The following is a 10,075-nucleotide window of genomic DNA, read 5'->3' as shown; positions in this document are numbered from 1 at the left end:
CGCATCAGCGCTGTCGGAGATCCAGCACCCCTCAGAATCAGTCCACCCGCTGCTCGGCCCTTCCAGGTGATGGTGCGTGGCCACTGCGGCCCCTGGCGCGCAGGTGTGGGCTCCCCAAACTGGAACCGGGAGGGGGCTTCGGGCAACGCGCTGGCAGCCTCGGCAGCAGCCAAAAGCCAACCCCGCTCCCTCCGGAAGACTCCAAACTCCGCGCCCTCGCCCTCGGCTCCTGGGAGCTTCTGGAAACCATCCCCCGACCGGCTTTGCTCTGAGAAGGGTACAGGGATATCTGCAGGCCTGGATGAAGGAGCCCTGGGCTTTAAGCTGAGCAGGCAAAAATGGGGCCCTGCTAGGGGCTCTGGGGCTCGCGTAGGGGGCCCTGGGGTGCCGTACCCCGAGATGCTTCTGGCCGTGCCGGGTGGGCTCCAGCCCCGGCCAGGCCGCTTCCCGCCCCGGACATCATGAGTTACTTCCTATCTTACTGTAAGGCTCATGGCGGCGCGCTGCTCACCGGCTATCAGGCCCTGCGCGCCGAGGGCTTCCTGTGCGACGTGACGCTGGAGGCTGAGGGCACCGAGTTCCCGGCGCATAGGTCGCTGCTCGCGTGTTCCAGCGACTACTTCAGGGCTCTGTTCAAGAGCCACACCCGGGAATCCAGGGCCAGCGTGATCCACCTACACGTGCCGTCGGCGGCCGGCCTGCAGCGCTTGCTGGACTTCATTTACACCGCCTGGCTGCCGCTGTCCATGGACACGGTGGAAGACACGCTGGAGGCCGCCAGCTACCTGCAGGTGACTGAGGCGCTGGGGCTGTGCGGCCGCTACCTGGAGCGCCAGCTGGCTCCGGAGAACTGCTGCTTTGCAGCCAACGTGGCGGCGCGCTTCGGCCTGGCGCACACGTTGGGCGCCGCGGAGAGCTGCATCGTGCGCCACCTGCGGGAGCTGCTGCTGCGGGGCGCGGGCCCCATGGGGCTGCTGGAGCTGAACCCCACGTCGCTCAAGGCTGTGTTGGGTGCCCCCGACTTGGCGCGGGTGCCTGAGGCCTGGCTGCTGGGTCTGGCACTGGCCTGGCTGAAGCGGGAGCCTGAGGCCGAACGCCTGGCCCACTGCGTCTCGCTGCTCGAGCGCGTTCGCTTCGGCCTAGTACGTGCCGACGTGCTGCGGCGCGTGTACTCGGGCTCTGGCCTCGCCCTGCCCGCCCGCGTCAAGGGCCTCATCATCCAGGCCCTCAACTACCACACGGCGCCCTCCCGCCAGCCGCTCTTGCAGGGCGAGCAGACCAGCGTCCGGAGTCCCCAAACCCGCATCTTGTTGGTAGGGGGGCGCAGGGCGCAGGAGGCGGTGACCGAAGAGGTCGTGGTCCGCCAGGTGGTAGCCAGGGGCAGAGGCGCTGCTCCGCCGGAGGAGGAGGAGGACGAGCAGTCGGAAGAGGAGGAGGAGGAGGAGGAGGAGGAGGAGGATTGGGAGTTCACCCAGGACGTGGTGGCCTTCGACGTGTACAACCACCGCTGGCGCAGCCTCACGCGGCTGCCTGCACCGCTGCTGGGGCACAGCGTGTGCACCGCAGGCAACTTCCTCTTCGTCCTGGGCGGGGAGAGTCCTGATGGCGCCTCCCCACCCCTGGCAGACGGCATGCGGCCGGTCACGGCCGAAGTGCACCGTTACGACCCGCGCTTCCACGCCTGGACGGCGGTGCCCGCTATGCGGGAAGCGCGGGCCCATTTCTGGTGCGGCGCGGTGGGCGAGGGGCTCCTGGCTGTCGGGGGTCTGGGCGCGGACGGCCAGGCGCTGGCGTCCGTAGAGATGTATGACCTGCGCCGGGACCGCTGGACGGCGGCCGGGGCGCTGCCGCGGGCGCTGCACGGCCACGCGGGGGCCGTCGGGGACCGTGGCGTCGTGTACATCTCTGGGGGTAAGGCGGGAAGAGGCGAGGGCGGCGCGAGCAGCCTCCGGGACCTGTACTCCCTGGGCCCTGGGGAGCGAGCGTGGAGCAAGAGGGCGCCCATGAGCACCGCCCGCTTCGGGCACCACATGGCTGTGCTGCGCGGCGCGGTGTTCGCCTTTCTGGGGCGCTATGAGCCCTTCTCTGAGATCGAACGCTATGACCCCGGCACGGACCAGTGGACTCGGCTGCGGCCGCTACCCTATGATCGCTTCTGCTATGGGCTGGCCGTGGTGGAGGAGACGGCTCTGCTGCTGGGCGGCCTCAAGTGGCGAGACTCGCGGCAGGTGCCTACTCGCAACGTGGTGGGCTATGACCTCGACCTGGACCGCTGGGAGGACATCGGGTGCGCGCTACCCTGGGCCTGGAGCGGCCTGCAGTGCGCAGTGCTGCAGCTGGCTGAGGGTGGGGATGAGGAGAGGGAGGGAGGGCTCGGAGAGACGCCAGATTTAGTGCGGAGCTTGATGGGTTAGTGCACTAACCCAGTCTTGGGACGACAGAGGAGAAAAAGTCGCGCTTGAGCGGGCTTATTACAGAGTAACGCGTGGGCTTTTCCTAAGAATGGGACTCTGGGAGCAGAGCGGCTGCTCAAGTTTAAGGATGCAAACAAGGGCTTGGTCGAGGAGGAACAATGCCCCTGAAGTTGAGAATGGGGAGACAGAAGGGGTCAAAATAGGATTTATGAATCGGCTTCAGTGAGCTGGGGATTTCTAGGAAGACTCATGCCGGTCTAGAGATGGACTTTTGAAAATAAAATATGGCCCTGTTTTTCTTCTTAAAGTGTTGCCCTAGGTGCTAAACAGTGATTACTTTTGTGCCAAACAAGGCCAAATATGTACCACGAGAAGTTAAACACAAAACCCGGACAATTGTTAGCTATATAGGCTGTAATAAATACTTAGAAAAGAGGGCTTTAGCTGAGTAAAGAGTGAAGAGAAAGTGCCTTCATTAAAAGCATGAAGTCATTGTAAGGAGAACTAGGATTTTATGATTCAGAACTATGTTTATAGTTCTGCTCTGATGGCTTAATATAAATATAGGACTGAGAGGGAAGAAAATCTCTAAGAAAGAACTTTTTTTTTTTTTTTTGAGAAAATATCCTAGGTTAAGTTTTTCTGTCCCTCATTCTTACCCCCTAGCTTGCTTTTGCCCTAGCTTTAGTCAGCTCATTGGTTTCCGTTTTACTTCAGCAGTCCTTGGCCATAATAATCATGTTCTTCTGGTTACGTGGAACATCTAGGAAAACCCAAACTTATTTCTTTCATCTTCTTTCAAAGGTCATTCTGCAGTCAGGTCGTAGGTTATATTTGTTAACAAACAAACAAACAAACAAACATAGAACACATTTTTGGCAGCCCCCCCACCTCCGCAACTTCCCAAGAATCAACAGAAAGGAAAGAGGAACAGGTGCAAGTTTGTGTCCCTAAGTGGGGAAGGAGCTTGGTTTTGCAGGGTCTCAGAAAAGACCCTTGCACACATGAACAGCTGCTGCTTCTGGCTTAGACGGCGGCAAAGTAACAACTCCTGACTAGGGAAGGGGTCGGGAAGGGCGGCTTTGTGATTAGGTCTCAAAGAAAGGTGGTGAGGACTCTGTAGGAATAAAATAGGTGCCTTATAAGGATTCATTAAGAGCTAAATTTATTTCACTTCAGTTTACAGTGCTGCCTCTCTCCTAGATTTGAAACTAATGCAATAAAATGTACAGATAAATATAGTGTTAAAAGGTCTCTTTCATGCTAAGCTAGTCACGAGTCTTTTTAAATTCATTAGTTTAATTTTTACCATTTAAAACAACAGAGCTGACTTTACAAAAGTAAAAGCTGCTTAGTAGCAACACAACTAGTCTTTCCGTCAACTGCCCGTTCTTCACAGGGCACAATGTTGCCACTGTATTCATAACACATCCATCAGGTACAGATAGTTTTAAGTGAATGTACACATTTGGTCTAGTAAACATCAACAAGTCTAAACACCTGTAACAAGCACACTTCATTTTAGGACAAGAGGTTTTGGTGTGTTTTCTGTTTGTTTGTTTTTTTACATATACAAAATTCCACAAATTTAATGTACGTCAATATCCATGCAGTAAATAAATGTTTTTACAAATAGGTTTTTTTTAAATGATAAAAATATTACACTAGACCCAAAATTCCATACAAACATTAATACGTGATTTCTCATCCATTTTGACTAAATATAGGATTACTGAAAATGTGCTGTAGAAAGGCCACTCTCCTGTACAGTGTGCAAAGTCTGCAAAACGATAGTGATTCAATGTTGGTTTCAAAAGCAAAGAAAAAGATCCCTGCTGTGGAGTTTTTACTTTCTCCTCTACAGCAAAAATATTCACTGGCATAATATCTGAACTCTTAGAGATGAAAGTACATTCACTGAGCTGTACAGGCAACAGTATAAAGCTGATTAGAAGTAGATTTTAGGATATAGAATAGTAAAGGAGGGTCCCTTCCTCCTCCTAAAAAAACAGCAAATTGTGATTTGTACGTTATGCAGCCAGACACTAAAAAGCAGCACAGTCATTATCATGCTGTGATCACTTTCAAAAACGAGATACGTATAAATGGAAAATATATGAAGAGGACTTTTTCACAGACTTCATCCACGCTATAGAAACAATTCATGAAGCTAGGAAAAACCTCTATAAATTCTTTCTCTCATACAATTCAATGTAATATATCTCTGAATGACCATTATCCTCTTGCTCCTCAGGAGAGAGGCGCATTTTAAGTTTTCAATATTGTTTTCTATATTATAACACGCATTAGCCTGTAACTAAACGTATTTTACTTCCCTGCCTGAAATATAATTACGTAAGTTTAATTAATGGACTAGCGGGAGAATTGGAAACTAACTGGAAAGTTGATTCATTTCAGTTTATCCCTTGTTTTTTAGGAGCTGGAGTTTAAAAACATGAGTTTGGGCTGAAATTTTATATATATATATACACACATTTATATGTGTGTATATATATATATATATATAATCTGTTAGCTGCCTTTCTGGGCAAATTAGCTGTGTTTTATAAAATCCACTCTCAAATTCCTCTGTACACAATCAGCATTTCATCACTACAAAAATAAAGGAAGATTTAAACCAAGAAAATAAAGCAGCTCTATCTTCAATTTTGGTCTTAGTTACAAAAACATCTTACAAAGCTTTGCCCTGATACACCATTAAGTGTCCCCATAGATTTGGAATAGTATTTCCATTAACCGGCTTTCACAAGTTAACAGACTTTTAAGACGAATATTAGATACCTGAACTTTTCTTATGTTGATGCTCCTCTATTTTGCTTAACTCTTGTATGCACATCTACATTTCACAAAAATAAAACTACAGCATTAAACTTTGTGCAATGTTTAAGAAAATTCTTAGAACATTTTAATAAATATAAAAAAGGTTTAAATTCTTTCCCACCCACAAGGATGTCTGCACCTGAAAAAATGTGATTTACTTTTTGAAGTCTTGTTTATATAAAATTAACTTAGAGGGAGAAAAGATGACCTTAGATAGAAAACTGCCTTTTTGTGGTTTTACTACTTGAAGACCACCTGTCTTCAGAGTTGTTTGCAAAAGTTAATTTTAAGTCATTGCAGACCGTTGATTTTGCACATGGTAAACATAAGCTGAGCACTAATTGCATATAAAATATACAAATGCTCGTTAAAGACAGTGGTATCATGACCATATATGGTTTGTTTCATATAGTTTGGTAACATTAAAGTATAGCTTGTCAAGTGTCCCACACACTGATATAAAACTACCTCATATACTTGTTCAATGTACCAGAAGATACCGGATAGCCAGAGAGCAGAATACACTTACACATGTGTTTCAATGTACGAGTGAGTGTGTGTGAGAGAGGAAGTGATCGCATCTACTTCAGAAGAAATACTTAATGGGTCATTTGAGGTGGTGTTTTGACAGATATCCAAGAAAAGATCCAGGTACATCTGCTTCCATTGTTGGAATTCTTTAGATGTCAAGTCTGGATTGTCTAGGACTTTATCAATAATGGCTACTTCCCCTTCTCTGGCCTGAAAAGCAAAAAGGATTCAACAATTAAGTTGGGTACAGACTTTTATTCACATTTAAAATAGGAAGTTAATATGCAAATCTTAAGAAGCCCATAACAAAGGGCTCTGGTAAGCTCAAACCCAGCTCTTTAGACTCAAGTCCTAGTGTACTTTTTTCTACACCCAAGGTACCCCTGTATTGCCCACTCCGTGTGGTTCATTTCTCCTGGCTGGTCTTGTTTCCCATCTCTGTCTATGGAAACCTTCCTCATTCTTTTAGATCCAGTTCAGATGCCTCTCATTTCTTAAAGCTTTCCATCAAAAATCGAAAAAAAAAAAGTTTTCTCCCTCATTTATGTCCTCCTAACACTTTATCCCTGCCACTGAGTGGACTTACCACATACTATGTCTTGAGTTAACTTTTGCCTGGTCCTGTCTTTCCTGCCAGATGGTTAGCTCCTCATACTTGCATGAGAGAGGGCATGAGCCTCCTGTCACTACAAATACATAACTCTTGCTGTACGAATGTAGCCCTGGGGGTCTGCAATGCAAGGGAGCCCTCCCTTCTCTGCTGGAGGCCCGCTCTCAGTTCTCCCTTATGGGAGAACTCAACGCAGCACAGCTGTCTTCTACAGGAGAAGTGAGTCTTCCAGGTGGGTGGGGGTGGGTGACAGAAGATGAGGGGGTAAGACAGTCTGAAAAGCTATGGCCTGTCTTTTAAGGACTCAAGGAAGGGGCAGAGAAGTCTAGGGAATGTTCTGCAGGAAGTGGGAAGGGAGATCTGGGCGGGAAAGAGCAAGGTGCCTAAGCAGTTGTTCCTGTCCTTGGGGCCAGATGGAGACAGCGAGGCTGGGCTGAGGCTACCAGGAGTGGCCCTTCGCTCGGTGAGAGGCCTCTTACAGTTCCAAGGACTATACACATCCGGGGTTGCTTGGGCACTTGTCCTTCCCTCATGGGAGATTTCCATCCTCTGTTAACTTCCTACACCAAAAAATATGGGGCTCTATAGTTCGGTTTTATCAACGAGGGGCATTTCTTTCCAGTGACTTTTCATCATCTTCTCTCCAGAGAGCGAGCGCAGCCTCATACCCCTAGTGACTCACCAATACTCAATGAACTGATCACTGGCAGCTCAAATTCTTTGCTATGGAAGTAAATGCTTTTGGGAATCTAGAGCGTAAAAGACAGGTATGAAGTGCTGAGAGAACGAGACAGAAGCAGGTCTTTAAAAATATGTGAGCCTGACCAGCTTCAAAATGCCTGTTTGTTTTCATAACCAGATAGTTGGGTCTGAATGGGGTGGGGGTGCTCTGTAAGATGGGAAGGTGAGGTCATCTTTGGAGCAGGGCTGCTCAGCAGAATCTTTTTTTTTTTTTTTTTTTTTTTAAGATTTTACTTATTTGTGTGTGAGAGAGAGGGAACAAGAGAGCGGAGGAGCAGAGGGAGAGGGACAAGCAGACTCTGGGCTGAGTTCAGAGCCCACGTGGGGCTTGATCTTACAACCCGGAGATAATGACCTGAACCAAAATCAAGAGTCTGATGCTTAACAGACTGACCCACCCAGGCACCCCTAGCAGAATTATTCTTATGAATATTGTAGCTCTTTTTAGAATTCTGGCCTTGGTGACCAAAAGGCCATTAAGTTGTCCCATGGATTTGCAAGAGTGCTTGCATGAATGCCAACTGGAAGCTAATTGACTCTGAAAACTTGGCTGCTTGCTCCTGGAAACTTTTCTAAATCATGCATTTTTCCATTTTGTTTATCTCCTTGGTACTCATCAATACTTCAAAATCACCAAACCTCAGCAGCACACTATGGATCTGAAATATTTCCCAAAGGAGCCCTTTGACCTTCTGTATCCCGAAATTACTGCACCACATACTCTGTGTGGTAGTTCTTTTCTGTTTTCGATTTTTCCAGGGTGGAAGGCCCTCGTAGGGAGAGCTGGTAGAGCAGGCCCTCTCCCCTCCCTCATACACACACAATGAGGGGGCTCTGTTTTCTGCTTCCCTCTTCAACTTCCTGCCTCTCTGCAACCCTCTCTTCACCACCTCCTCCCTGTCTGGGGGTGGCATAATAAGGAGACTGGAGATAATGTAAGCCCTTATGGAAATGTAGAATAAGAAAGTTACATGTGAGTTGGGAACTGATAGCATAAACAGAACAATTATAAAATTTGTACACGGAACACGAATCACTGTAGCTTCACTCCAAATGTGCTGTAGGAGATATTCATGAAATATCTGTAAGCATTTCAGTGCCCACTAGTGCATCCTGCATACATGCTGTGTTCTTTTAATAACTATATTAATAACTACATGGCATATTTATCTTAGGAAAACGAACGACCGAGGAATAACACCAGCTCCACATTTTTGAAAAAAAAAAAAATTTAATTATATCCTGTTTTCTCCAAGAACTAAGTCACATAACATTTAGCCAATACTCTGAGATGATAATGAGAAGTTAGGGTTATTTCCTCCCTACCAGTGCACTGACAACGCCGCAGGAACGGCTCAGTTTCAGGTTCTTCCTGTTTTCCTGCCCGCCCCTCCACCTCCCCATTTTGTATTTCTTCAGAGTAGCTGGTAATCCACTGAGCTCAAGAATGAATCTCTTGAAAGGAATTTCTCCTTCCATTTCATATCTTACCTTTAAAGTGCTTTTGAGAATTCTCAGCCTGTGTAGTTTGTCATTCATTACAGGGTCATTACATCTCTTTATAAATGATAGCTTGTACTCCATCTTGGTTGAAATACGATGTTCTCCCAGTGGTGACAGACTGGCTTGCTCCAATGCCCTGTATAAATCTTGCAATGAATCTCCTAAGTTTTCTTCCCTACCTTCACCTGCAATGTCCAAAAAGAGAGAGAGAGAGAAAGAGAGAGAAGTGAATCCAGTGTAATAGACAGTTAATGGACACTCCAAAAATCTACTAAAAAAAAAAAATCTAAACCATCTGAAAAACAGGATAATGAATGATTGAGAAAACACTCTATTACATTAAAAAACCCCACAGCTGCTAGTTATATTAGGTAAGATTTTTTTGGAATGGTCAAATAATAAAATGTTTGATTAACAGAATATTCTCTTAAGAGCAAATCGCCGTATATATCGAGTCCATCACATTCAGAGTACAAAAGGTACACAACACAGAAACGATCCTGCACATAATTTAATATTTTAATACATGAATGAATATCCCTTATTGTTATCCTCAGAAGCATAGAAGTGCTGATTAATAGAGCTCTCCTGGTGTAGCAATACTGAATGAACTATTTTTTACATTTTTCTGAACTGCGTCAGATGGAATGGCATTCACTGGAGTATATCTGATTATAAAAATCTTCCAATAACGTACCAGGTTTCATGTGACTGCCATAGTAATGCCTGCCACATTGTAAATGTAGTAAATGATCATAAATTTTCATTAATAATAATGCTTTAGTTAAAATGAAATATGAGAATGTTTCTATGCAAATGTAAGGAAGAATCTGGCACATACTAGGAGAAGCTACTCAGTGTTTGTAAGATCTGCAAAGGAAATACTCCAATTATGTATTTTGGGGAAAAAAAATTAGAGATTGGTTCAGGAAAGGATCTTTGATCTATTTGAATGAATCAAACTCCCATCTTGTTCTTTAGTCGACTGAACACTGATGCCATATCTTTCTCAATAATGATAAACAAAGATAAACTCAGATTTTGCTTTGAGTGGTAGATAGGATTAGGGTTATCTCACATTTCCTTTAATAGAGAGCCAAAGAGTACTATTTGAGGAATACTAATTATATTGGCTCAAGGAGTAAATATGGAATGTTGTTCATCCCACCATGGTCCATGTGAATATTTTAAGCTTTCTGACATACTTTAAAAAAAAAAACAACCTTCCCTAATTGCTAATTGCTGATAACAGTAGTTAACATTTATATGTGCCAGGCAGAAGGGTAAGTGATTACCATTCACGGTTTCTCTTAATTCTCCCAGTACTGAGAGGAGGTCTATTTGATTTTCATTTGATAGCAGGGAAGCACCTTGCTCAAGGACATACTTAGTAAGTGTAAGTGACAGAGCCAGAATTGCAGCAGGACAGTCTGGC

The 10,075-nt window shown here is 46.2% G+C and overlaps 2 protein-coding genes across 5 annotated transcripts in view; one reads left to right on the top strand and one right to left on the bottom strand.

The window, feature by feature from the left end:
• Nucleotides 1-461: 461 nt before the first annotated feature.
• KLHL34 (kelch like family member 34) lies at nt 462-3,548 on the top strand. The gene has a single exon (XM_004769191.3). It carries the CDS (start codon nt 462-464, stop codon nt 2,412-2,414), a length of 1,953 nt encoding a protein of 650 aa, XP_004769248.2. The 3' UTR covers nt 2,415-3,548.
• A 145-nt stretch (nt 3,549-3,693) lies between these two features.
• CNKSR2 (connector enhancer of kinase suppressor of Ras 2) overlaps nt 3,694-10,075 on the bottom strand; it is a 282,747-nt gene continuing 276,365 nt past the window's right edge. For all 4 annotated transcript variants that reach the window (XM_045089401.1, XM_045089398.1, XM_045089399.1 and 1 more), the window contains 2 exons: nt 8,629-8,825; nt 3,694-5,996 (listed from right to left, as the gene is read on the bottom strand). In XM_045089401.1, the coding sequence (XP_044945336.1) occupies nt 5,781-5,996; nt 8,629-8,825 (413 nt within the window). In that variant the 3' untranslated portion in view covers nt 3,694-5,780. The remainder of the gene's footprint in view (nt 5,997-8,628; nt 8,826-10,075) is intronic.

Source organism: Mustela putorius, unplaced genomic scaffold (assembly GCF_011764305.1).
Source record: "Mustela putorius furo isolate JIRA1106 unplaced genomic scaffold, ASM1176430v1.1 tig00003836_pilon_pilon_pilon, whole genome shotgun sequence".
Classification (NCBI taxonomy): domain Eukaryota; kingdom Metazoa; phylum Chordata; class Mammalia; order Carnivora; family Mustelidae; genus Mustela; species Mustela putorius.
This window is presented reverse-complemented; position numbering and strand designations above follow the sequence as displayed.